Below are 23700 nucleotides of genomic sequence, written 5' to 3' on the forward strand. Positions count from 1 at the left end.
GTAATGTGTGCTATCTGCTTTCACAGCTGTTGTCATGCCATAAGAGCCAACACAGCAGAGACAAAGAGTGCTCTTTATGCACTGATGATGCTACTCACATCTGGCATTGCAGTCTCTGATCCCCCTAGAAAAGAAAAAAAAACAATCATGCAGTCAGTATGTCTGGCATGCAAAGACATGGCAAATTAATACAAGTTAACCCTTGAGGATGTATATTGTAGCAGCTTTAGGTTGACAGGGCTTCTTTAAGTTTCAACTGGATTGTAAAGTCAAGTCACAATTGTTTATTGAAAAAAAGGACATCTATAACAACAACAGTCAGTAATTGATGTTTTTTTTGACCAACCTCTAGCGCCAAAGGTCAAAGTGCCCCCCACTGGGGCATATTGACATTTACATTGTACGCCAGCCAAATGGTTGTGAATAGGAAAATCAATATACTGATTGCGAGGACAACGAAATCAAACACTAATTGCAGCGGCATGCATAGGTAGCACACACAAAGTACAGCACAGCCAGTCTTCACACGGTTCAATACGTGCACACAGGGAGAGCAACAGGAATGCTTTTAACATCATGCACAGCAAAGTGAATAGTGTAACCGTGAATCAAAAACGGAACACCATTCAAAAAGAAAAGAAAATCCACAAACACGACATACTTCAAAGATTCCTATTTGTGGTTGGTACACTGGTGTAGTGTCTGACGTGCTGACCAGACCAGTTTTCTTTTTCTTTTAATTTTTCTTTTATTTCGTAATTCTTAAATAATACATTTTGTGAAAGTGAAAAGGGCTGGTGAAGAGAAAATTCCTTAATGTGTGCACAAAATATCCCTAGAATCCCCTGGTTTGAAAAGCAAGTCAGTATCCCAGAGTGTACCAAGCAAAGGTGAGGTCGCCACTGCACACTAAACCCTGTTTACCACAGAGGTAGACCAGCGCATTGACACTGGACCCTGAGCTGCCTGAAAGAAGGAAGAGGGGCACAGCACAAGGGTTAAGCTCTGGCACCAAGCACAACAGGAAAAACATTTTGTTTTAATGATAAGGAATAGCCTCAAAACAGAGCTATTGAGGAATCTATTTTAATCCTGACAGCTCATAATCAATTGATAATAGCTTACTTATCAAACGAACATGAGGCTGTCACAGATAAGAAACATGCACAAATCCCTGCTGAGGAATTCAGTGGGGAAAAAAGCACAGAGAGCCCAGCCACCAGTTTACACAGAAGTAAGTATTGTCATAAAGTACCACCCCGCCCCCGTTTGGTCACTATTTTTGGTTTTGATTTGTTTTTTTACCTTTTTCAAAAAACTCTGACCTCCGTTTTAAGTTTTTCATTGATAGGGGTTCTGCCTCTACATGAGAGATGGGAAAACAGGACACAGGAGATAAAGTAGTGTCGACAAGGAATATAACACCTTATATTATACGTAATACATGAATACATACATACACTACACTTTGCTGCTTAAGATGATTCCTAAACATTATTTTGTTACATAACAGGGTAAATGTTAATCAGTATTATCCACAATAGTCCAGTGTTTGCAAAGATCTTTCTTCCAAGACTAAATCTAAAAACTGACCCTCCCTACTGGTGTGTCTTTGTATTCAGTACAGAAATAGTCTGGTTGGATTGTCGATAACCTTTCTGATTGTGCGCTCTGCTCTTTACCTTTGTTCCTCATGGTCACCGGCTGCTCGCGGAAACCTCCATTAACTCCGTTTGAAGCCACATCCTGTCGGGTGACATGGCAGGGTGTACACACATTACAGAGGCACAATACAGAAAATAATAACCTGAGTGGACCTTAAGGTATTCTGGGTCACTTACTATGACTGTGTGGGTGGGGGCATCTTTGGACGGCAGCTTCTCTGTGGAAGTGCGTGAGGTGAAATCCAAGGTGGGGCTGACAACGTTTGCGTCGAGGGAACCTAGAAGTATTGGATGATCCGTACTGGTCAGATTGATGGTCTTATGGCTTTTAAATGGCAGGGAAGGCTGATCTCTGTCCCAGTCTGCATGCCGACAATGCAACGGCAAAAATAACAAAAAAATGTGATGTGTGTTTGAACATAAAAATCTCATGTTTACTATGCCCGTGTGTATCTAGCTGTTGTGCATATGTGAGTTCCAACATTGAACACAGAATGGACTATTTACATTAAGAACACTGTAAAGCAGTGGACCAGGTTGTTGTTATGGAGTTGTTATAGAGAACAGCAGGAGGGACAACAGAGAAACACCTTCCCCAGCCATGCAGCCTATTAAAGCTTTCATGAACCACAAACACAGTCTTTTCTAACACGCCTACAGCTGCTGAGCTTCACTAAAGTACTGTGCATTAGTTCAAGTGAGCTACTCCTGGCGGTTTTATTATTTTAATAAGGTGAGACTGAGGTACAGTAGTTGGAAATAGTTAGCCTGCTATACCTAAACGAAAAACAGCTCAGGAGGACCTGAGCTGGATTACTTCCCCCCAAAGAAAAACACTGAAAGTCGAATATGAAAGAAAATAGATGAAATTTGGAAAAACAGGACAAGGATAGCGCACTAAACACAATAACAGTCTTCCCCTCGTCACACAAGAAAGAGAAGTTACGGGTCCGTCACCGGCTGTCATGAGATTATTCACGGATGATTTCACAATAGTTTACGGCCCAATTTTAAGTGTCAAAACCGTTTAGCAATGCAGGCAACATAAGTGGTACTGTCAGTCCAGGAATGCAACCGTAAAGTGGCTAAATTTATTCAATTCCCCCACTTGCACGCAAACGACACTCACAAACAACTCGCACGCACGCACACACACACACACACACACACACACACACACACACACACACACACACACACACACACACACACACACACACACACACACACACACACACACACACACACACACACACACACACACACACACACACACACACACACACACACACACACACACACACACACACACACACACAGTGTTCAGATGACGCACTGTTCTTGCCGTGCCGGCGTATATCCATGACCAGACTGCCGTCCTGCAGAGCCTCCTCCATGCAGGTCTTCCAGTCTGTGTAGCTCATCTCTGCCACCTGCTGCCTGTTCACTGTCAGCACCTCGTCTCCAGTCTGAAGACGGCACATCTCGGCCGGGCTGCCTATACCATGATGGAACCAGAGGAACAGGGCATTAGCAGCGAGAAAAGCAGTTCATTTGATTAGTTTTAATGGTTTTCACGTTATATGATATCAGTACGAAATATACGCACATAGCTACAATGCATTAGTTGTCACAGATATTAAACAATGCTGAAAGCAGTGGAAGTTGTCATCGTGCTGTGGCATCAATGTTTTGCTTCTTTTTACTGTACTGAATGACGAATGCATGATTTGTGTACTGTGTGTCTTAACCTGTCCCTTAATTGTTATTTGAGAACATCTCACCCAAGGACTACAGTTGACATTAAGCCAGCTTATTAACAACTGTAATTACAATGTTGGTGCGACTGAAAACTAGGGTACATGAAATGACATAATGTTTCTGTGTTACAAGTGTTTCTAAAATGTTACTAAATGACATGAGATTCTGTGAAGGTGGGAAATCTGCGGAAAGAGAGGCTCAGGCCCAGAAGATCTGACCCAGATAGATGCTGCCCTACATAGGCCTGACATTGCCACTGCAATGGACTGGAAAACCTGCTGACAACTAACCAGCAGTGCAGTGAAGTACAACGGAGCCTAAGAACTGGTTTACTGAGTACTGTAACTGTGAATACATCAGCTTTAGAGAAATATGGCCAAAGCCTGTTGGATCTTTGTCCACTAGGAATGCAGTGTAACATTGCCAGTTTGGCTGACCAGCAAAACATTATATTGGAAGATGATTAAAGCTCCATCCATACAATTCAAATCCCTTTTCTTTAAAGGTATTTCTCTCCTCTGATCAGTTTATACCTGGCTGCACAGACGTGACTCGTGCTCCGGTGGAGTCCCAGGTTGACTGGAAGCCAAAGTCCCTGCTGCTGTTGGGCTTCTGGTTCAGGCTGATCCGCATCTCACAGTGCTCCTAGTAAACCAAACGACACGACAGGTTGAGTGGAGATGAACAGCAAATATTAACGAGCTGCTGGCTAGGAGTGCAGAAATACAGAATGCGCTTGACTTTCCATCACTCTGGAGTGTGTGTGTGTGTGTGTGTGTGTGTGTGTTTAGGCCGGCAGGCCAGCTTTGGTATGAAGCCCTTGTATAAATCATTTATGGCTGCTGATTAGAAGCCAACCTGTTGCTATATTTGCATTTCTGCAAATGATGCACTCTGTTATTTCTAGGAAACTTTTACTTATTAAAAAAAATAATAAAAAATTTGATAAAACTTGTATTCACTAATTATTTTCCACAAAGGTAAAGAAAAAAAAAATCCGTCTAGACACACACATTGAATACAAAAACATTGTGTAAAAAAACACACACATTATCTTCCCATGCCTTCAACATACAGTAGAAGCTAATCTGTATTGTCAACAGTAGGTTACTTGAGTAGCACTACCTGGCTGGTGTCTTTGGCTGGAGCAGGACTGACTGGGGCTACACTCTTGACCTGAGGAGGTACAGGTGAGATGTTCAGAGCAGAGGGGACGCTCTTGGCTGGGGTCTTGCCTTCCTCTTCCTCCTCCTCATCTTCACTGCTGTGTGCCGAGCTGGACTGAGAGCGCACATCTTCCTCAGAGGTGATGAACTGCTGATAGCGGGTCGGCACGGAAGACCTCTTAGAAACATCCACGTCTCCGTTGATGCGCTTGTGAGGGTCGTCCATCTGTTACGGGGATGAACACAGATTGTCATCGAGAATAAGACCTTGGAATTGGGATCAGCTGGTGTCAAGTGAGTGAAAAGAACTGTTTCATGAGTTCACAATCTCCACCTGAAATTGCCTGAGCGATCTGGTTAAACGGAATGTATTAACTGCAAAAGTAATGAATGTGAAGGAGGCTGAAAATAGCAGCCCTCATAACTGAATCCGCATCATAACACATTGTCACACTAACTTCATCTATTATTCACACAGTAATTAGATCGCACTCTTGGGTAACACTGATGCACTCAAAACAAATAACACTGTACCTAACTAACAAGGCAAAGAATTCTTGGTGCCAAACAAACATCGTATCTTCCTGCCCTCTAGATGTCCTTCAGCATGATAGAATGATATAGTACTCACTGTGGAGGCTCGGGGGAGTGATGTGATTCGGGACGATGTGGTCCCAAAGGGCCTTGGTGTGACAACTGAGGTTAGAAGTGCGCTATCCGGTCTCTGGTAGCTCCTGGGGAGGGAGGCGGAAACCCGAGACACCCCGGGAGGCTTGGGTTCCATTATTGAACTGAACTGTGGTTGACGTTTGGACAGAAGAGAACCAGAGGAAGGGGCCTCCGCTTCAGTTTGTGTGCCCGACAGTGGACGCCTCGGCTCGGGTGCCTTTTGCATGTAGCTCGGTGGGGAGACAACTGTTGTGGTCTTCTCTGTCTTGACTGTGCTGCTGCTGCTACTGCTGCTGGTGTGTTCTGGGACTGGACTCCTCCGCAATGGTACAGTGGATGGAGGCTGGGAGCTGCGCAGAGAGCTGCGGATGGGGGGAGTAGGGATGGTGGTGGAGGTGGAGGTGGAGGTGGTGGTGGTGTCGCTGCCTGCAGGACTGTCCACAGTTTTAACTTCCCACGAGGCGGCCCTGCCAGTAGCTGAGGAAACAGCCGGGGGGTCGGCCTCTCTCAGAGAAGGCTTAGGGGGTTCGGAGGAAAAGTAAGGAGTGTCAATAGTGCTGCTCCTAGGGGGAAGGGTTCGCCTACGCGGAGCGACAGGTTGGTCAAACACGTCGTCTTCGTCTTTGTCCAGGTACGAGAGAGATGATTTGAGGCGGCCACCGACACTGTTGTTGTTGCTTCCTTTATTTTCTCTGTGCAGGAAAGAGGGATGGGATAAAGAGGTAAGCAGGAAATAATTGGAAAGAGATTGGGAAATGTTTTAAAGATTGAGCACGGGAACAGAAGCAATTTAGGGAGAGGATGGGGTGACAGGGGAGTGCAGGACAGGGTGGACAATAGAAAGAAGAGCACAGGTTGAAAAGAGGAAGGTCGGAGAGGGGTGGGGTGGGGCGAAAACAAAAAAGGAGAGACAGGTTGTAAGCCATGATAACGTTTCACTTTCAAACTTAATAGGCACTATTACGTTAAAGTATTGTCATTCACTACTGCACACCTAATCCTGCCTCTGTGGTCAATACAGTACACACAACGTCACACATGCACATTTCATTAATTACCTTAGGAAAGGTTTCCCCTCCGAGAGTTAAAAAGAAAGAAAAAGAAAGTGTAACAGAGATACCAATTCAGTTTGTGTTGCTTTTTGTAAAAAAAAAAAAAAAACAGGATTAGAAAAAACGATAAGAAATCAAGAGTTTGTGATCAGGTGTGTGTTTTCCCTTACCTCTCCTCTTGCATCTCCTTGTAGGTCTTGGACCTTCTGTTGTCGCTGCCTCCGCTTGTGACTTGCTCTATAAATTCCCTTTCCTCTTTCTTCTTCACTATATCAGAGTTGACACTCCTGCGCCGGCTCTTCCATTTGGTCAGGTCCTGCAGCAAAAGTGACCCCAGGTTACCTCATGCAGCATTTCAACACAATTCAGCTTAGATTGTAAATATAACAGACTGCTTGTGTTGCATGGCTAACTGTACAGTTGAATGGGGGAAGTTGAGAAGGAGAGAGACTGACAAAAAAGAAAAGAAAAGAAAGGGCTACATTTGAAGGTGCTCTATTTGTGTGCTTTAGGCTCCTCCCGGCTCACCTCCCCTGTGCATTTGGGACTGAGTGACCTAAATGCAGCTTCAAGACTCCATTATTTTGCCATGACACCAATCAGACTGCTGACAAACGCACCACTGTCACAGCCAGTTGTATACTGCGTATATGTTGAGAACTTTTTATTACTTTTGAATCTTTCTTATTCAGAGTGAGCACTTGTAATGGTTCAATTTCACTCAAAATTGGAGCACCACTGTCCTCTGAACATTTATTCGATGAATAACTTGCACCACAATGTCAATTTTATGGGGATTAAGTCAGTTATTTTGCTCCTACTATGCCTGTCTGGCATCATCTGTCTATATTACATCATAACACAGTTTGACATCAATTATATTATTAGTATTAACAGTATGCGGTGCCAGCCACAATCACTGTGATTTGGAAATGAGGACAGTCCATAGCCAGAGGGCAGTGCTGCACCAATCAGCATCTGACTGCCACCGTCTCTGGCTTTCATCTAAACAGCTCTATAGTCTCAGCCCTGTGGCCACAGTCTAGTCTGCGCCACAACACCTGCTCGCCGCACAGATCCCACAGATCATGTGCTCACATTTCACTTCTGTGTCGAGAACAAAGCTTCTTTTCTGCATCTCCCGGTGACGGCTTGTCTCCATTTGTTTAACAGGTAAACTGTATGTGGAGCAGACAGGTTTCACTCAGAGCGCCAGGGTGCGGTACGTCGTAAATCTGCTATACTCACATTCTGCCACTCATCCTCAGTCTCCTTCTGCTTCTCACGGTGCTTCTGCAGCTCTTCGTAGCGAGCCTGTCGGATGAGGCTGGAGTCGACTGCGATATCGCTTGTTGATTTACTCCTATGGAAAGAGACAGTAGAAAATGTTTTGTTTTTTTAAAGACCCTGCAGTGAATGGGCCTTTAATGTAGAGTCAAGTGAGAAGCGGATGGGGTGTTTAGTTTGCATATCCCGACAGAAAAAGTAAAAACTACTGCCAGCTGTTAAAACGTATTCCACTCCAAGTGTAAATGCACATCTCTTAACATTGTGTCAAATACACTGTAGAAAACCTCATCCAAGCAGTTTTAATACAATTCCACCTTGTACAGTACCTCCCATCTATATATTTATATATCCATCCATATATTCTGCAGCTTAAGCCTTAAAACAAGTTGCAATAGGCGTTTACCCCTGTAACCAAGTTAGTTTGAAAAACAGCACACAGGTCCACCATAAAACTGTGGGGTGATATAAGCTCAGTAGGTTAGTAGCATGGATCACAGCCTTCCCCTGTCATGCAAAATAGCAAAAGTCAGTCAAAGCTCTTAGAAAAAATGCAATTCTTTTTTTGTATTAACGTACCTGTGGAGATTTACATGTGTCCCATATTGCTATGAGGTAGCTTAGGGCCAGTGCTCAGTCATAACTGTCACTGGGAAAGGCTACAGTTTAGGTACATGACCCAGCGTATTGCTATTGTATGCATCTTTTTTTTCCACTTTGTTGCTTTGTCAATAGAGCTTTGTGGAGCAACGAAACTCCCCCTTACCCCCCTCCACCCTGAACTTGGCCGTGTGCCATACAATACGCTGTGTTGTGTGTCAGCATTTAGCGGCCAGAGAGTGAGAACAGCAGCAACAACAAAAAAAAGCAGCGACTGTAAGAGGCCAGAGCAAATGCAAACGTGCCACATTCCTGGGAGCCCGTATCAACTCACCCGTCGAAACTCTGTTGCGTTTGGAGCTGTCTAGGAGACCAGAGAGAACCACAGACAACAAAAGTCACATTTCTGCAGAATGGGGGGTGGGGGGAGGGGGGCTTTGACAGTGAGTGTGAGAGCAGTCTGGTCAGGAGCTCCAGGGCAATTAGGGTCTCTCATACCAGCTCATCTCCCCCGAGTGGTGCTGCTTCAAATGCATGTAAACCCAGCTAAAACATGACTCACTCCACATACTGAATAGTATATGTAGTAGGCTTACAGCACGGTATCACAGTCTCATTCTTTGCCCCTGACATTTGGCCCGGGAGGTGTGTAGAAATGTATGTTTTTTTTCTTTTCTAAACAGTGCTGCCTTTCTGGAGACATGGAGACATGATGTCACTGGAAACATGGCTTTACATGTGGAAGTGAACTAAAGCCAGATGGCCTTGACTCAGGTTAAATGGTTGCTTTGTGCGTGCTTGTGTGCGTCTGCTCCTGTGCAAAGACTGCAGTACAGATGTGTGTGTCTGGTTACTATGGAGTCACCTCTTCTTTCAGAGCTGTGGGGAATTTCTATAGGCTTTCCAAGTAGGCTTAAGAGTTTAATTTAAAGCGGTGGTGCTGTCAGTGTGTTCTGGACGTTATGTTTGGGTATGACTCAGGCTCGAACCTTTCCACACTCTAGTGCTGCTGCACTTTGAGCTTTGCATGTCAGTGTGAAGTTCCTTCTACTGAGGAAAACAACATAGTACTCATGGGCTGATCCGTGTTGCTGTAGGTGTTAGGTGAGGTCAACAAACGGCCAATTCAATGCATTACATCACAAAGTCATAAAGTCTCTCATTTTCTTTATTAAGCTTGAATATTTTTCTTTTTTTTTCATTCACAGGCAAACTGGGTCTGATAAGGAAAACAAAACCAAAGATAAAATGCAGAATTTTGGGTCTGTTCAACAGTGCTCATGATGCACCAAGCTATTTGGTTATTGATGTTGGAGTTTTGTGTTGTTTTGTTAAAAAAAAAAATCACACTTCAAAAATACAGTAACAGTTGGCTCAACGCACAGTCCAGCCACCCAAGCAGCATTTACATACCATGTTTTACTAAAGATAATATCAACCATATTGCAATCATGCAGAAAACCGTAACAAACAGCCCTGTGGTGACCATGTCATTAGGCCTTTTGTTGCTTTTATTCTGTAAAGGGCTCGTCTTATCTAATTTTGAGGTAATAACAAACATAGAAAACAAGAACAAGTCCCAAGCTGCTCTTTTCCTTCATTGTGGGTTGTGTTCAAATACTCAGACTGTTCCAGTGAATGCTGAAAATACCCTTTTGTTCTTACAAAGAAGAGCATCATTGAATCAAACTCCCACCTGTGACTGTGATGGCCTTCAGATCAATCATTTACAAGTTGGATCAACATGCAGCCTAGACCATTTCACCATCAGACACAAAGTATCTCAAGAGGGAATTGGCACTTATGAATTTTAACCATGACAATAAAAACACACACAAAAAAAGAAAAGTATACAAATTGGCACCGTTTACAGCAATGTGCATTTTTTTTTTACAACTTGAGAGCAGCCAGCCTCTCCACCAAAAGCCTTTTCTTAAATCTTAGCTTACTGGCTTCCCTGATAGCCTGCATCCGCTGCAGGTCACCTTCGCTACAGGAAGACGGTACTGAAGGCGTCATGTGATAGGCTGACGGGCCCTGGCTCTGATCGGAACAAACTCCAAATTTACGCACAAGCATGTCATCTGTTTTAGGATGCATCTCACACTCAAACTGATTCTGTTTATCTGCTGCTGCTGCTGGCTCCTGGATGAGAGGACATGGCGGGCACAAGAGCCTGGCCTTGAGCTCAGGAGGCAGGGCCCAGGGCTCGGGGATGGGCATGGGGGCGTAGTTGTCTGGTGCGCCTGAGAGCGGTCTCTGAGCCTGCTGAGTTTTCTCCTTTCGATAGACCACATCGTCCTCCTCTATATCAGGGTAATCCTCCTCCTCTGTGCCGCCATTGTTACGTTTCTGGGTGACTATGTTTAGCTGCGGCTCGGACGTGTAGGGACGACGGTTGGCGGACAGCTGAGTCTTCATCATAGCCATGTCTGTGTTGGACTGGAAGCCCAGAGTTCTCCTGGCAAACATGTCATCATTCTCCAAGTCGGGGACAATGCTCTCATAATCAAAAGTGTCCGGGGGCTCGCGGGGGTCTTGACGGCCCAGGAGAGGCCACTTCTCACATTTGACCAGCCTGGGACCAGAGGAGGGGTCCACTGGGGCAAACACCAGAGGGGGGGTCATTAACAGAGGGGAGTGTGTCTTGGGGAGCTGTGGGGGAGGAGTGAGTGGTTGGATATGAGGACTGCAGGGTGGGGCAGAAGGAGGAGAGAAAAAAAGGACAGAAAGGTGACAGGTGATGAGTGCATGCATGTGAACTGGATCACAGAGCAAGAAAAAGGAGGAAGAGATATGTCAAGCGGCCATAGTGATGATGATATTCGATTCATTGATGTTGATCAAATCTGGATTTTATTATGATCACTCTGCTCCAAATAAAACTGCGATGCTAGTTGCTATAAAAAGCTAAAAATGCGCTGGTAAAAATAGGGTATGCTCAGACACAGCCTATTTTCATCCAAGGTCAGTGCAGGCAAACTGCTATATAACGCGTGTTAGGGTAGCGTATTTTATCATTAATACATAATTTTTTAACAGCAGTATTAACATATCCAGCACACTTGGATGCAGGTGCATTGGATAAAAATGCACTTGATTGAAAAAAGGAGATAGGAGATTAAATAACAATTTTATTTAATACATTTGAATTCATGGTGATGCTGAGCAAGAGCAGTGTTTGGGATCTCCTTTTTTCATTATTAATACATTAGAAAGCAGCTCGTCAGAAATTCAGCCCCCAAGAGGAGCCACCCATGTTCCTCCTAGAAAAATTTTGAATGCTCTAAAACATTCCCTTATTGTCACAATCGTGCAGCTGTATCGACCTTTTCCCCACAACTAGGGTGGTGTGAGCCGAGGCCTCGTGTGTGTGGGAGTGAGAGGGAGAGGGGGCAGAGGAGAGCCAGGGGCTGGTGTCACACTCTGAGTCATCTGACGAAGAGCCCGACTTGGTGTGGCTACAGCCGAAGACAGCAGGTATAGGGTGAAGGAAAGGGGCACAGGTGAGGAGAGGAGGCAATGGCAGGGGAAGAGAAAGAAAAGTAAGATTGAATATGCAGTGAATGACAGAACGCTAACATTTTGAATCTTAAAAAGGATAATTCGGCATTTGAAAAATATTTAAGGATAGTAAGATCCAATGTGTCTTATAGAAAAGTAAGAAAAGATTGAACAGAAACAGGGTATTAATTTTATCTATGATGTTGCTACTATATAATAGTGCAATCATCTAAAGCTATAGTGCGTAACTTCTGTTGCCCCCGTGAGGAATTATGAATAATTATGACAACACTGTTGGCGCATCTACCTGTGGTAAGCATTTGGTGATCGCGCAAAGGTTTTATTGCTTCTGCTGTACATCCGGGTTTTTTCTAAGGCAGTAGAATCAACAACTGAAACCTTTCGTGGGCGCTTCTTGAGCTACTGCACCAGGGGTAAGGGGGCGGCACCAGTTTGTATGCACTGCCATACTAAGAAATACAGCGAAAGTTTTGAGGAGCTGAATCAACTTTGTGTCAATTAATTTGCCAATTATTTTCTATGAAAAAGTTATGCACTATAGCTTTAAAGGATGCATTCACATGAGGCAACTCCATATTATTCGGCGTGTGAGTGCCCGGACACACCTGAAGCCTTGCATCTTCTTGTACCAGGGTCTCTTCTTAGAGCCCAGTTTGATCTTCTGTATGTGAATGTCTTCTTCGGGCGTCCAGAACTTTGGTAGGAACTTGTCGTGAGATACGCTGCCAGCAGGCTGGGGTTTGAGGCCCATCTTGCGTGCGTAGAGATCGTCTTGTACGGGGTCTGCGTAGCCCACTTCATCGTCCTCGTCCTCAGAGTAGTCGTATATCTCTCTGAAGAGGCTGTCAGCTGACACGGCCCGGCGGTGGTCCACCCTCACTGTGGCGTGCTGGGGCCGCTGTGTTTCTCCACCGCCAACGCTGCTGCTCGAGAGAGACAGCCAATCACCATGTCAACAAGATTTTTTTTTTTCAGCAGCGGTAAAACACGCCAACTACACAAAGAGGAGCATATTCCACGACCACAAACAACCGCAAATGAGATGACGCAAGGATTAGCAAACCAGCGCAAGCTCAAGAACCAAACTGTAAAGGAGGCGGGTAAGAAAATATGATTTGAGTAGTTATGCGGCCAACTCAAATCATTCCTCCAAGCACAGAAAATTCAAAAAGGAGCAAATAAGGACGTGCTGTGGCCCAAAATCTCAAAACAACTCAAAACAGAAACCCACAAACTCAAGACTTTCAGACATGGTTAGAGGCGGCATACTTCAAACCAAGTGTTGCTCATGGTTACAATTAACCATGCAAACTGAGGGTAAGAGAAGCGTTTCTAGTTTGCTCTCACCAGGCACGCAAAGAAAAGTCACACTAGTTGCTTCATGTTATCTGACCTGAGGCAGGTCACACTCTGTGGAGGGCCAACATTAGGATTCATAGTGACCTTCGGCCAGGGGCCCCCTCTACCCCGGGAAGCCCTCCCCTCTGCCAAGGGACTGATGGGCACGGCGAAGTTAGTGGGTAGAGCTGGGGAGGGGCTGGTGAAGCGCCTGCTGGCCAGGTCATCCAGAACCAGATCAGGGTCCGGTCGATCTGTGTCCGAGTCGCTGCCACTTTCATAGTCGTAAGCCCACTGCACGTGAGCCGCAGGCGAGACACTATGAGCTGCTCCACTGTTGCCATAGTAGTCTGACGAAAGCCTTGTTTCACTGAAGTCGTCAATCCACAGCAAAGGCAAATAAAAATGTAACACAACACCAGTACACACCACCATGGACCATTCACAGACCACACAACAGCACCACAAACAGCAACAGTGATGGGAGAGGAGACAATGGAAACTTCAGGAATTTGAAATACAAATCAATTGTGGGTGAGAACAAAACTTCTACATCACTTTTTGCTATCTGCTTTTAAGGAAAAAAATTAATAAGAACTCCTAATCATAATAAGCTAGTATGAGAGACAGACCAAAGTGTTTACATTTGTAAAAGTATTCTTAACAGTACCTGGTGAGCGGGGCTTCATCCTCTACGTATGTGGGGTTGGCCCAGCTGCGCCGGCTTTCCTCATTGCGATCGGCCCGTTTCTTCCTGAGCGGAGCTGGCACGTAGCCTGTGGCTTTGTCTTTGGTGGGAAGGAACTGGTTAAACGGTCCGGTGGGCTTCGGTGTGATGGATACCGAGCGGCGGTAACTCAACGTGTCCTTGTTCTCAGCCATCCTGAAGACAGAGTCCGCCTCAGTGTCACTGCCACAACCTGGAGCACACACAGGCAGAACAGGAGAGAGGAGGGGAGAAGGAGGACAAACAGAAAAGCAGGTGTAAGACGGAATATGGGAGGGCAGAAAGAGAAAGTTTGAGAAGATGTGAAAGAAAGGAGAAGACAATGGTCTGATAAAGGTACAAGAGACGAAGCCAGCATAGAGAAAACAGTCATGGGAGTGTGTTGTGTGTTCTGGCTTGACTCTGAAAGGAGGAACAGAAGGGTGCACAGGGTGGGGGACGGAGGCATGTTCATTTACAAGGCGGTGTGGACTTCTGTGGAATGTCTCACTTATGGGGTAGGGTGATGGTGGGGGGATCACAGACCAGCACCTTGGGTCTCTTAAAGCATACTACACTTTTGTCATGAAACAAGATCACAGACGGCCTTCAACATTGATATATATTATCTCCTTCCCTGGGGCACTTGTGTGTGAATTTTCACAGAAGATATTCACTTTCTATAGCCACCACTAGATGGCAACAGCTATTTGTTTTCACAAATGGGAGGCAACTTTTCTGGCTCAGCTGCAGCATATCTTCTCTGTTCACAAGGATTTGAAGTTATTTACAGATGAAGGTGATTGTAAATGGTCATGCAGTGCTATGAAAAGTCTTAACACTACTAATGAAGATGTACTCCTAGGGTGTGAGAGGCCACCTCAAATCACACTCAAAATAACCACAAAGAGGAACATGTTTCTGGCCTCCTAAAGGTGAGCTTTAGGAGGATAAAAAGTAAAATGTTAAAAGGTTTGATAGGTCTTGCAGATGAAATTGTAAGTGTTTGTATGTGTATAGATGCGTTTAACATGTCCTACCCTCGCTGCTGCCTTTAAGAGTGGTGTCAGATGAGATGCTGTGGGGTCGAGAGCCCAAAGAGTCCAAGCTGTCCAGGGAGTCTTCTCTCCGGTGTCTGCCTCCTCCTCCTCCCTCTCGCTCTGAGTACCAGCTATCGCCAAAACCGCTGTCTCTCACGTTGCTGCCTTTCTGACTGGACGATTCCTTCAGAGCCTTACATACACACAAAGAAAACACACGCAGTCAGATAATTGGGTGCCAATTGCAATATTTAGCTCCACTGTGTGTGTGTGTGTGTGTGTGTGTGTGTGTGTGTGTGTGTGTGTGTGTGTGTGTGTGTGTGTGTGTGTGTGTGTGTGTGTGTGTGTGTGTGTTGTTCAGGCTCTCCCAAGTAGTGGAGTGCGAAGTCTGCACTAGTCTGGACTCTCGTTCTTGCAGACTTGCAGTGACTGTAAACATATGCTATTACGCCCTCAGTGAGGGGCGATGCACACTGCAATTGGACGGGAAATAACCTCATTGTTTTCTGTTCACTGTCCAAACCATGCCATGATACTGTATACCTGTATACCCTTGATGACTTTATTTACTGCAAGAAGAAAATGTTGCTACACGTACAGTAAGCAAGCCCTGGAGCCGCTTTAACCGGCATGGCAACAAACAAGCAAAAACTTGCTATCAACTTTAAAAAGACAATTATTTGCAGATCTTTAATCCACTGAGTCCTACCAGACAATACAAGCACACAAACTTAAACCAACCTAAGCCCGCAGCAGTGAACTTGGATTATTATAGCTAAACGTAGAAAATGCGTGGTAATCAACGGCTATTAATGGAAATCCCTTTTGAATCTAGTCTGTATTTATAAAGGCCCTGCACACCACCTCCTATAAATCTAGGTGAAAGCCAAATGCCAAATTTATCACAAGAACACACAAGGGGAAAGACAAAGGCTTAATCAAGAAAAGAATAGCTATTTTTGCATGCAAACTATGCAAACTGTGTGGTGTGCCGTTAACAAGATTAAAATAGCTGAGTCAAGGGATCGGGTCATTTATGACTTAACAGGGCTTTTGGTTTTAGTGGCCAGCAATCCAAGGGCCCCTTGGCCTTTAACAATTATTCTTGTACGCATAGTCCACATACCGGGGAGAATACAGAAATGTACTGGTCAGTGGCTGTAAAAGAGGATTTCATCCATTCTATTTCTGGTTTCCACAAGAAAATTAAGCTTGTGTCTCATGACAGCACAGATGAGATATCACAAAGGGATAATTACGGACTTAGAGAATTTACCTTGTATAGTGCTGTGCCCAGTAATCCCTCGAATGCCTTGAAATTCAAGTAAGGTCCATCATATAAACGGACACCCTGAGCTCTTCTACCCAGCCAGTAAATGGTGATCAGCACCTGGAAAGAAGGGAAAAAAAATTCTTATTACACAAACCAGCCATGCCCATATGTAGAAATGATTCATTCACATTACCAGACCGAATACAAAGGGTTATAGCAATACCTTTACCCTAACTGATGTTGATCAGCCCACTGCTAAAGCGGGGGGATTGTTCTGATAGTTTAAGCTCTATACACTGACACAAGGTGATATCAGCTGGTGCCCTGCTCTGGTTTCCAGGCTCATCCAGAACACTCTGCTGCTGTTTGTTATGTGCATTATCACGCTGGACAGGTAAATGTGCTGCACCAAAGCAAAACAATCAACGATGCTGGTCCCCGATTAAACATGATACGGTTCAAACTGCCCTGTCAGCTCTCTGGCCTTATGTTATCAAAGATAGAAAATTGTTCTAGTGATTGCCCGCCACGTGCAGAGAAATAACATCGGACGATCAAAACATGATGAAGCTGTCATGAGAGATGCTTTTTTTTCTCACTCACATAAAACATTTAAATGTATGATACATATTAGTAATTTTGTGACACATTCATCTGCTCAGGGCCATGAGGGAATTAAACCCGATGACTACATTCCCCACAATGCAATTTGAACGCTGCCAGTTCAGTTGTAAACATGGGATCTATGTATGTTCGACAAGTAGTGCCTAATGTAGCCTCAAGTAGGGGTGAGGAGTGGGCTCAAGAGGTCTGGTAGGCTCACTTCTTTCTAACTCCACACCCACAGATTTTTTTTCAATTTCTGATTTGTAGTCTTTGGCCCCAGCTGACACTTACTCAAGTGACATCACTTGAGGCAGTTTATAACATTTTGCCTAGCTTTTTCTGAAGCCATAAAAAGGCTTTTTATAACTCCCCCTTTTTTAAACCACATGTGCAGTAGTACACTCCAACATATACTGTATAAACAGGTTTTAATGTGTACAATCTGTGGAGTTCCCCTTTAAGGTATTATATCATCCTGACACCTGAACAGGACCATAAGATAAAGTACACTTAACGTTTTATTATAGCTGAATGACAGGCCAACAAATCATCTCTTTCAAGAAAGAAAAGTATAAAACTTATATATTTTTCCACTCACATTTTTCAGTCTCCTGCTGGTCTCTTGATCCCTTCATGTGAGAGAAAGAGCAGAAAACAGAGGTGTATGTGTGAGTGAAAATGACAATAAAAGAACAGAGGGCATGCTTGTTGGGTCTCTGTGTTGGGCAGTGAAAGAGCTGGAAAGTGAGAGCACAATCCAGACTACTGCCAGCCCTTCACTCACTTTCACATCGCCACCACCACAACACAAAGGCTGAGAGAAAAGAAACAAACACACATTTCAGCGAGGAAAATCGCAAGCCATTAAGTCAAGTATTACAAGTGTGTGTGTCTTTTTTTCCCCTTCTTTTTTATTTTATACATTTTTTACACTAATTACAACATCAAGCAGCTGTTAAACATTTAGTTAAAGTTCATGGATACAAAAGGGGTTTTGTTTCTGATTTTAAAATAATACTACAACTAATGACTCCTAATTCAACATCTGAATACCAAACAAGGCTCCACTGTTGGGGCAACAAAGCCCCTAGCTATACCCAGGTCATACAGAAGTTCCGTTATATATCTGGGGTTTGACAGTTGACCTGGCTGTCAGTAAATCACTGTCCCAGGAAAATTTAAACACACTCGTGCTCCTGTGAAATGAACTGCATAAAGCTCACAGTGTCAACCTGCATGCCTGATGTTACCTTTTACCTATGTACATTGTGTTGACCACTGTGTCCATTTTGAGTGGTCAATAAACAGCGATATATACGGCTACAGTACGTGCAGTTCTGTAACAGTAGAGGAGGAATATATACTGTACAGTCTGCTTCACATCCCCTGTGCGAGCTACACATTCCTGCTATCATGTGGTAATACAATAGTCACACATGCCTTTCTACCCAAGAGCACTTGAATTTCCTACAGCCCCGTCCCCACATGCAATCTAATAAATACACCTGCCGGAAATGTATTGGATACCTGAAATGCCTGTAAATCGATGTTATCCCATCATTTCAATTCTTTGTTATCAGGGTCCCTAGTTAGATTGGGACAAATTAACTGAGACTTCAGTGGTTCAAGTACTGTACAATTATATTATTGTAGATAACTTCAGCATTTCCATTCTCTTTACTTTATAGTTCCAAGAGTTTTTCTTACTTTACAGAGAAACATTTCCGCTTCGGTTGCATGTCAGATTAGGTTTTGAATTAAAAACATTGGAAAAATACAATACATGGCTGAACGCCTACCTGTACCTTTACCTAAGTAAAAGGATTTCAGTTTTTATTCCACCACTGATTGAATTTTAACTGGATGGAAAGATGATCAACTTTCTCTCCAGTATGCATCATCACATACCAGGGGTTTCCAACATGCTAATTTTCCAATGGTTAAAACTGAAATGGATGTTTACCAATTTGGCATATTGCAAATTTATAGGCACAATAAAACAGTCGGGTGAAATAAAATGCCTTCTCTTGTGCGGCTTGGAACACAGTCCCAAAGCCTAAGATTATATCAGTGGTTATGGGAGAAAAAAGAAGCTGTATACTCAAAACTACCATAAAACTGTTTTTCGTAATGCTAATTAATGGCCAGTGCAAATAGCTGAATAGAAGAGACAATAAATAAGGGCTATTTCCAGGCCTCCAGAGCCTCAGGATTTTTGCTGTAGTCTGTTAGAATCAGCTGAGTGCTCATATGATTGAGCAAAATCCCCCCAACAGAACATCACCAGAGTCTGAGACACACAAATTCTGCCAAGAGTAACAACTTTCTGTGAGGTGGTATAAGTATAAGTAATATCAATTCAAATTTTCACTTTGGGTGTTTTGGTATTTAATGTGCCAAAGGGAGAAGGAAGCTGTTTGTGTTTGTATATCTCTCACACATGCAAGCGATTACAGCATGCCTGAATACTGTAAACACCACATTCCACTTAAATTTAACGAGATATTTAACACCCATCATGTCAAACACATGGCACCAGATCAGAATAAAATGGTTCAGACTTGTGAAGATGTGATAGTGCTTTGTTGTTCGTCTTTCTCGTTTGATTTTTATGTTACAGGTCAAATAGTTCTAGTTTAGGAAGTCAACACAGGACAGGTCAGGGTCTGTAAAATGTGTATCAGACTGTGCATACTCATGTTAAATAGTAAATAAACAGGGCTCTGGCCAGCTTATTTACTTCCAGCTTGACAATTTAGCAGGAGCCGGTCATTTCAGACAGCCATGTCTTAACCTCTGCACAGACTTTCACATCACCGCTTATTTACTTAATTTTTACTTTTAGTGGAACTGGGAAGATACAAGAAACCCTATTCTTGTCTAAGTTAGCCATTTGCTGCGTGCTAAACAATCATCAACCACACAATGCAATACAGGTGTAAAATATCATACAGCATTAAATCGATATTAGGTTTATAAATTACAAATACATCAATTATTAGCGTCTAAACAGAACATATATTTACACAATTGTTTACCAGTCGGATATTTCTCTTTACATTTACTAAGCAGGTTTATAACTGAGCCTGAGTTCTATCTTGTCGAGTTGGGACAGAATTGTGTAACACCATGTGTGCCAAAACATACAACTAATTTAATAAAGTGTTTTCTTCCAATACAAACCTGAGGCAAAAAGACACACACACAACTGAAGAAACATAAGCCGCTATTCAAATGTTCGACAAATATCTTCTCCACATCAGCCAAAGCAAATCGTCTTTCAAATTCAATCAATCAATTCCCTGTGCTGAAACGTAACCTACATTATGTTAAGACTTCTAAGCGAGACAAATACCTGCCACAGGACACGTCTGAATCCACGTACAGCCACCGACAAGATGAAGGCAGCTCTGCGTTCTTTGAGAACAACAACATCCAAAAGACAAACAAACCGAGTCACCCAAGCCTTCAATTATTGGGTGTGCATGTGTTATCAGAAGCATACCTCTGCGACGAAGATCACTTGCTCTGCAGCATTCAACAGCACCACACGTAACATCCTTAATCAATGTTGTTTCACTCGAATAAAATGCTTTTGATTCAAAGACACACCCAAATGGGTCATACCTTCATGCATCAGGAGTCATGAAAAACTTAAACACTATAGAGTGTTTGAATAGAGGAATAAGCAGTGGGCGAGACAGTAGTGTGTGTCGGGCATCATAGTGTTGTACTTATCAGAGACAACACTGCAGCCTCTGTGAGCGAGGGAACAGGGTGAGGCTGGCATTTCTCTCTCCATAGTCAACTACAGAGCACAAATATAACCCTTGTGTTGGCCTTTTTACAGCCATGGCACTGTCTATGGTGTAGAAACTTTATTGGCCGATCACCATCATCACTGGTTTGGTTTCACAATCCGCCCACAGTTAACACTATAACAAGAAGTGACTGCAGTGCCATAATGTTAAAACCGTGAAACCAAGGAGTGCAGTGCCAACTCAGTGAACCACACCCGAAATACTAACACACAGGGAACTTGGTTTGTCTCCTTTTCCATTATGCACGTCACTTAGAAAAACTTAGATTGGTCACAGCAGGGATCTTTCATCTACATAAATAAACTCCAATGGTAACGATATTTGTTGGTGTTGAATCAACTCGTGTGGAAAAGCTCTAAAAAGTCAGTCCAAATTCTTGGAGGCAACACATTCCCCTGGCTTTTAGTATTTCAAACATTTGGTTTGATCTGAAGCCACGGATGCCATTGATTGCATAATACACATCATGTAATCACACCCAGTAACCACTCCTCTTTATCTATTGTTCAGAGCGGGTCAATGACATTTCATGAAGGCCAAGGTATTTTAATGTCCCCGCCAATCTTGTGCAGTTTCCTTTTTCTTTCTTTTTTTTTTTTTTTACTTGTTTAGTTTTTGGCAAGCAGTCAACCCCTTGTCAATAATTTGCTTAAATCAAATGGCGGAAAAGAGTGAGACTTTGGACCTCTCTCAGCAGGGGGGGGATTTGTTCTGTCACTTACCGGAGGTCACAGAGGGAAAAGCTGGATTCCTAGCCATAGATTCTATATTTCAGTAACACACAGTAAGACAATAAATGTACTCCATTACAAGTGGTATTCCTGCGTTAACAATTTAATACTAGTGAAAGTACAGAAGTGCTATTATAAAAATGTACTTTAAACCTACAATGTTTGCTTTTCTATGGACACTTTGGGGCAGTAGAAACATGTTGCGAACAACTATTACACCTTTTAAGTTGATACTGTGTGATGTACTTGTACTACCATTAATTTGGAGTCACATTTAGTGACTAACTGATGAATGCCCAACGATTACCCTCTTTTAGCTCTGTTTTTGGTCTCTACTAACTTCTGAAGGAAACATCTGGCTCTTTAGCTACTGAATTCTCTATTGTGTTTGGCAGCTACTTTAGTTGCTAACTGTATATCCTAACTGTGTGTGTCTGCTTTTTTGTCCTGGGAACATAGTGTAAAGTGAGCAAGGAAAACTCCCTTTGACCTTGTCACACTGTTTTAGCAGTAGTAAAAAGGACAATGCTTTCTTCTAAGGAAGTACTAAAGTTAATTGTAAATGCCTCAGTCTTGTACCAAATACATTACTTGAGTATTGCTAGATCAGTCGAGCTTTAGTTCCTCTTAACCTTAACATCACAAATACTATACGAACAGGGTAGATCTAACGTTCACATAGATTACTGGAATAAGCTAAATGCGCATAAGAGTCTCTGAGCTACTGAAGTAGTACAGCACAGTGTGTAATGTTAGCATAATAATGTGCATCCTTAGTTCCACAGAAACGCTGCAATTTCCGTCCACTAGGCCAGATATCCTGTTCAAGTCGCTCCGTGACAAGTGGCACTTGTTAGGCCATTCATAGAGATCAAGTGTCAAACAATCAGCTGGTATTCAGTGTTATTTGGGGAAAAGCCAGTGTGTGCTAGCCTTTGCCTTTATGTTAACTCAAAGGTGCAGCCCTAGTCGAACCTTTACTCTAATTTTCTGGATGTTCAAATGGCAGCTAAGGGTGTAAAGGAAGTGGCTGAAGTTAAACGGAGCATTTTCAGATCCAGTGATTCATCCGCGGCACTCTAATGCCCTCATTTCCTGGGCAGCTGTTGGAAATGGACGCAGTCGGTCCAAAGTAGCCAGTGAATCATAGCCTCCGGCGATTAATCAGATTCGGTCTGGGATATACACAGAGTAAGGAGAGTGGTTGGTTGCACTTTGATATGGTTCACCAACATGTGGACGATGTGTGACAACCTTCCACACCAACATCACACGGCAGCACGCTGTCCCCTCTTATCAGTCTGTATCACTATTACAACGAATTGTCATGCCATTTACACAAACTTCAACTTCAAACTGATAAAAGTCATTATCAGGAATGCAGGTTTCACAACACAAGGCAATAGAGCAACATGCTCTCCAGATGGTGGTAAGGCCAATACAACAGCAACTGCAAAGCTCAAAGGTCAAAAGGGACATCCAATAATCTTTTATGGCTGCCGTCGCAACACAGCCATATGAATTGGACTCTCTGCACACGTTGCTTCAGCCAATGTCCTACTCTGGATAGAAAACTATTCAGAAACACACACAAGTTAAAGGTATCCTCTGTGTGACTGTAACACTCTCTATGAAACTTCAAAATCAAACAAAAATTATTTAAAAAAATTGCTGAGAACTTTCATGTAAGGGATAGCGCATCAAAGTGAAACTAAAGTTGACGTACAAGCAAATGGCTTTGCTAGGATATATAGGAGACAAGAAACCTACCAACAGGATGACTACCTTATTTCTGCTGAAACATTGAACAGGGAAGCTGAGCAAAGCACCTGTCAGACTGGGTTTAAGGGAGTGGAGGTTGGACGCACACCAGAGGCAAAGACAGCTGATAGAGACAGCTTTCTCTCCCTCTCTCTTACTCTCTCTCTCTCTGTGCTCCTGGTGCGGCTCATTTGGCTAGGCTCTGATAAGCAACGGAGAAATAAAACCATTGGCCGCTTGTGTGCATCCTTGTTTGGGATCCTCTCATGTTACCTCCGTGTGTCATCGCTCACTATGAGATATAAATACCGTAGTTGGGGAACCTGCATTATTATGCCCACAAACACAAATCTCCTCTAACTTTTTCATCTCTTGATAAAAACAACTCTTACGCCATTTAAAATATCCTGCTTTTGAGAGAGTGACTGTCAGAAATCCATTTCAAGATGAAATCATGTCCCTGACTTATGTCCAAAACACTTCAGCTAGAACAGCAGCTACAGGTTCATATACAAACAAAGTATTTTCATCTGAATTGACAGATTACCACATAGGATACAACGACAACACAACAACCACACTTGCAAACCACACACATACTTTCACATGCGCACAAACACACACAGGTGTACACTCAAAGACCACATGGGGGGCGAGAATGTACTGGGAGGAGACGGCACACTATTTAAAGCTATTCCTC

At 43.4% G+C, this 23700-nt stretch overlaps 3 protein-coding genes across 7 annotated transcripts in view; all 3 read right to left on the reverse strand.

Annotated features, from left to right (window-relative positions):
• The window catches only part of LOC307258129 (LIM domain only protein 7-like), a 48987-nt gene that overhangs the window by 9534 nt on the left and 15753 nt on the right, over window positions 1-23700 (reverse strand). For 3 of the 5 annotated variants that reach the window (XM_080037548.1, XM_080037551.1, XM_080037547.1), the window contains exons 5-19: window positions 17286-17316; window positions 16085-16198; window positions 14809-15001; window positions 13733-13982; window positions 8534-8563; window positions 7561-7675; window positions 6483-6628; window positions 5223-5952; window positions 4551-4817; window positions 3959-4070; window positions 3001-3162; window positions 1842-2026; window positions 1683-1746; window positions 1306-1362; window positions 99-124 (exon numbers count right to left, since the gene is read on the reverse strand). In XM_080037548.1, coding sequence (XP_079893674.1) covers window positions 99-124; window positions 1306-1362; window positions 1683-1746; window positions 1842-2026; window positions 3001-3162; window positions 3959-4070; window positions 4551-4817; window positions 5223-5952; window positions 6483-6628; window positions 7561-7675; window positions 8534-8563; window positions 13733-13982; window positions 14809-15001; window positions 16085-16198; window positions 17286-17316 — 2482 coding nt within the window. Of the gene's footprint in view, window positions 1-98; window positions 125-1305; window positions 1363-1682; window positions 1747-1841; window positions 2027-3000; window positions 3163-3958; window positions 4071-4550; window positions 4818-5222; window positions 5953-6482; window positions 6629-7560; window positions 7676-8533; window positions 8564-13732; window positions 13983-14808; window positions 15002-16084; window positions 16199-17285; window positions 17317-20042; window positions 20149-23700 lie in introns of those variants that run through there. The other 2 variants (XM_080037550.1, XM_080037549.1) reach the window with 2 other exon arrangements.
• Window positions 10090-10964, reverse strand: LOC307258392 (LIM domain only protein 7-like; the record flags this gene model as incomplete). The annotated part of the gene is made up of 1 exon (XM_080037914.1): window positions 10090-10964. Exon 1 carries the CDS (start codon window positions 10954-10956, stop codon window positions 10090-10092), a length of 867 nt encoding a protein of 288 aa, XP_079894040.1. The 5' UTR covers window positions 10957-10964.
• On the reverse strand, window positions 11486-13497 carry LOC307258393 (uncharacterized protein; the record flags this gene model as incomplete). The annotated part of the gene is made up of 3 exons (XM_080037915.1): window positions 11486-11660; window positions 12330-12647; window positions 13118-13497. The coding sequence occupies 3 exons, from the start codon at window positions 13495-13497 to the stop codon at window positions 11486-11488; spliced, it is 873 nt and encodes a 290-aa protein (XP_079894041.1).

Source organism: Ammodytes marinus (genome assembly GCF_949987685.1).
Source record: "Ammodytes marinus genome assembly, chromosome: 12".
NCBI classification, from domain to species: domain Eukaryota; kingdom Metazoa; phylum Chordata; class Actinopteri; order Uranoscopiformes; family Ammodytidae; genus Ammodytes; species Ammodytes marinus.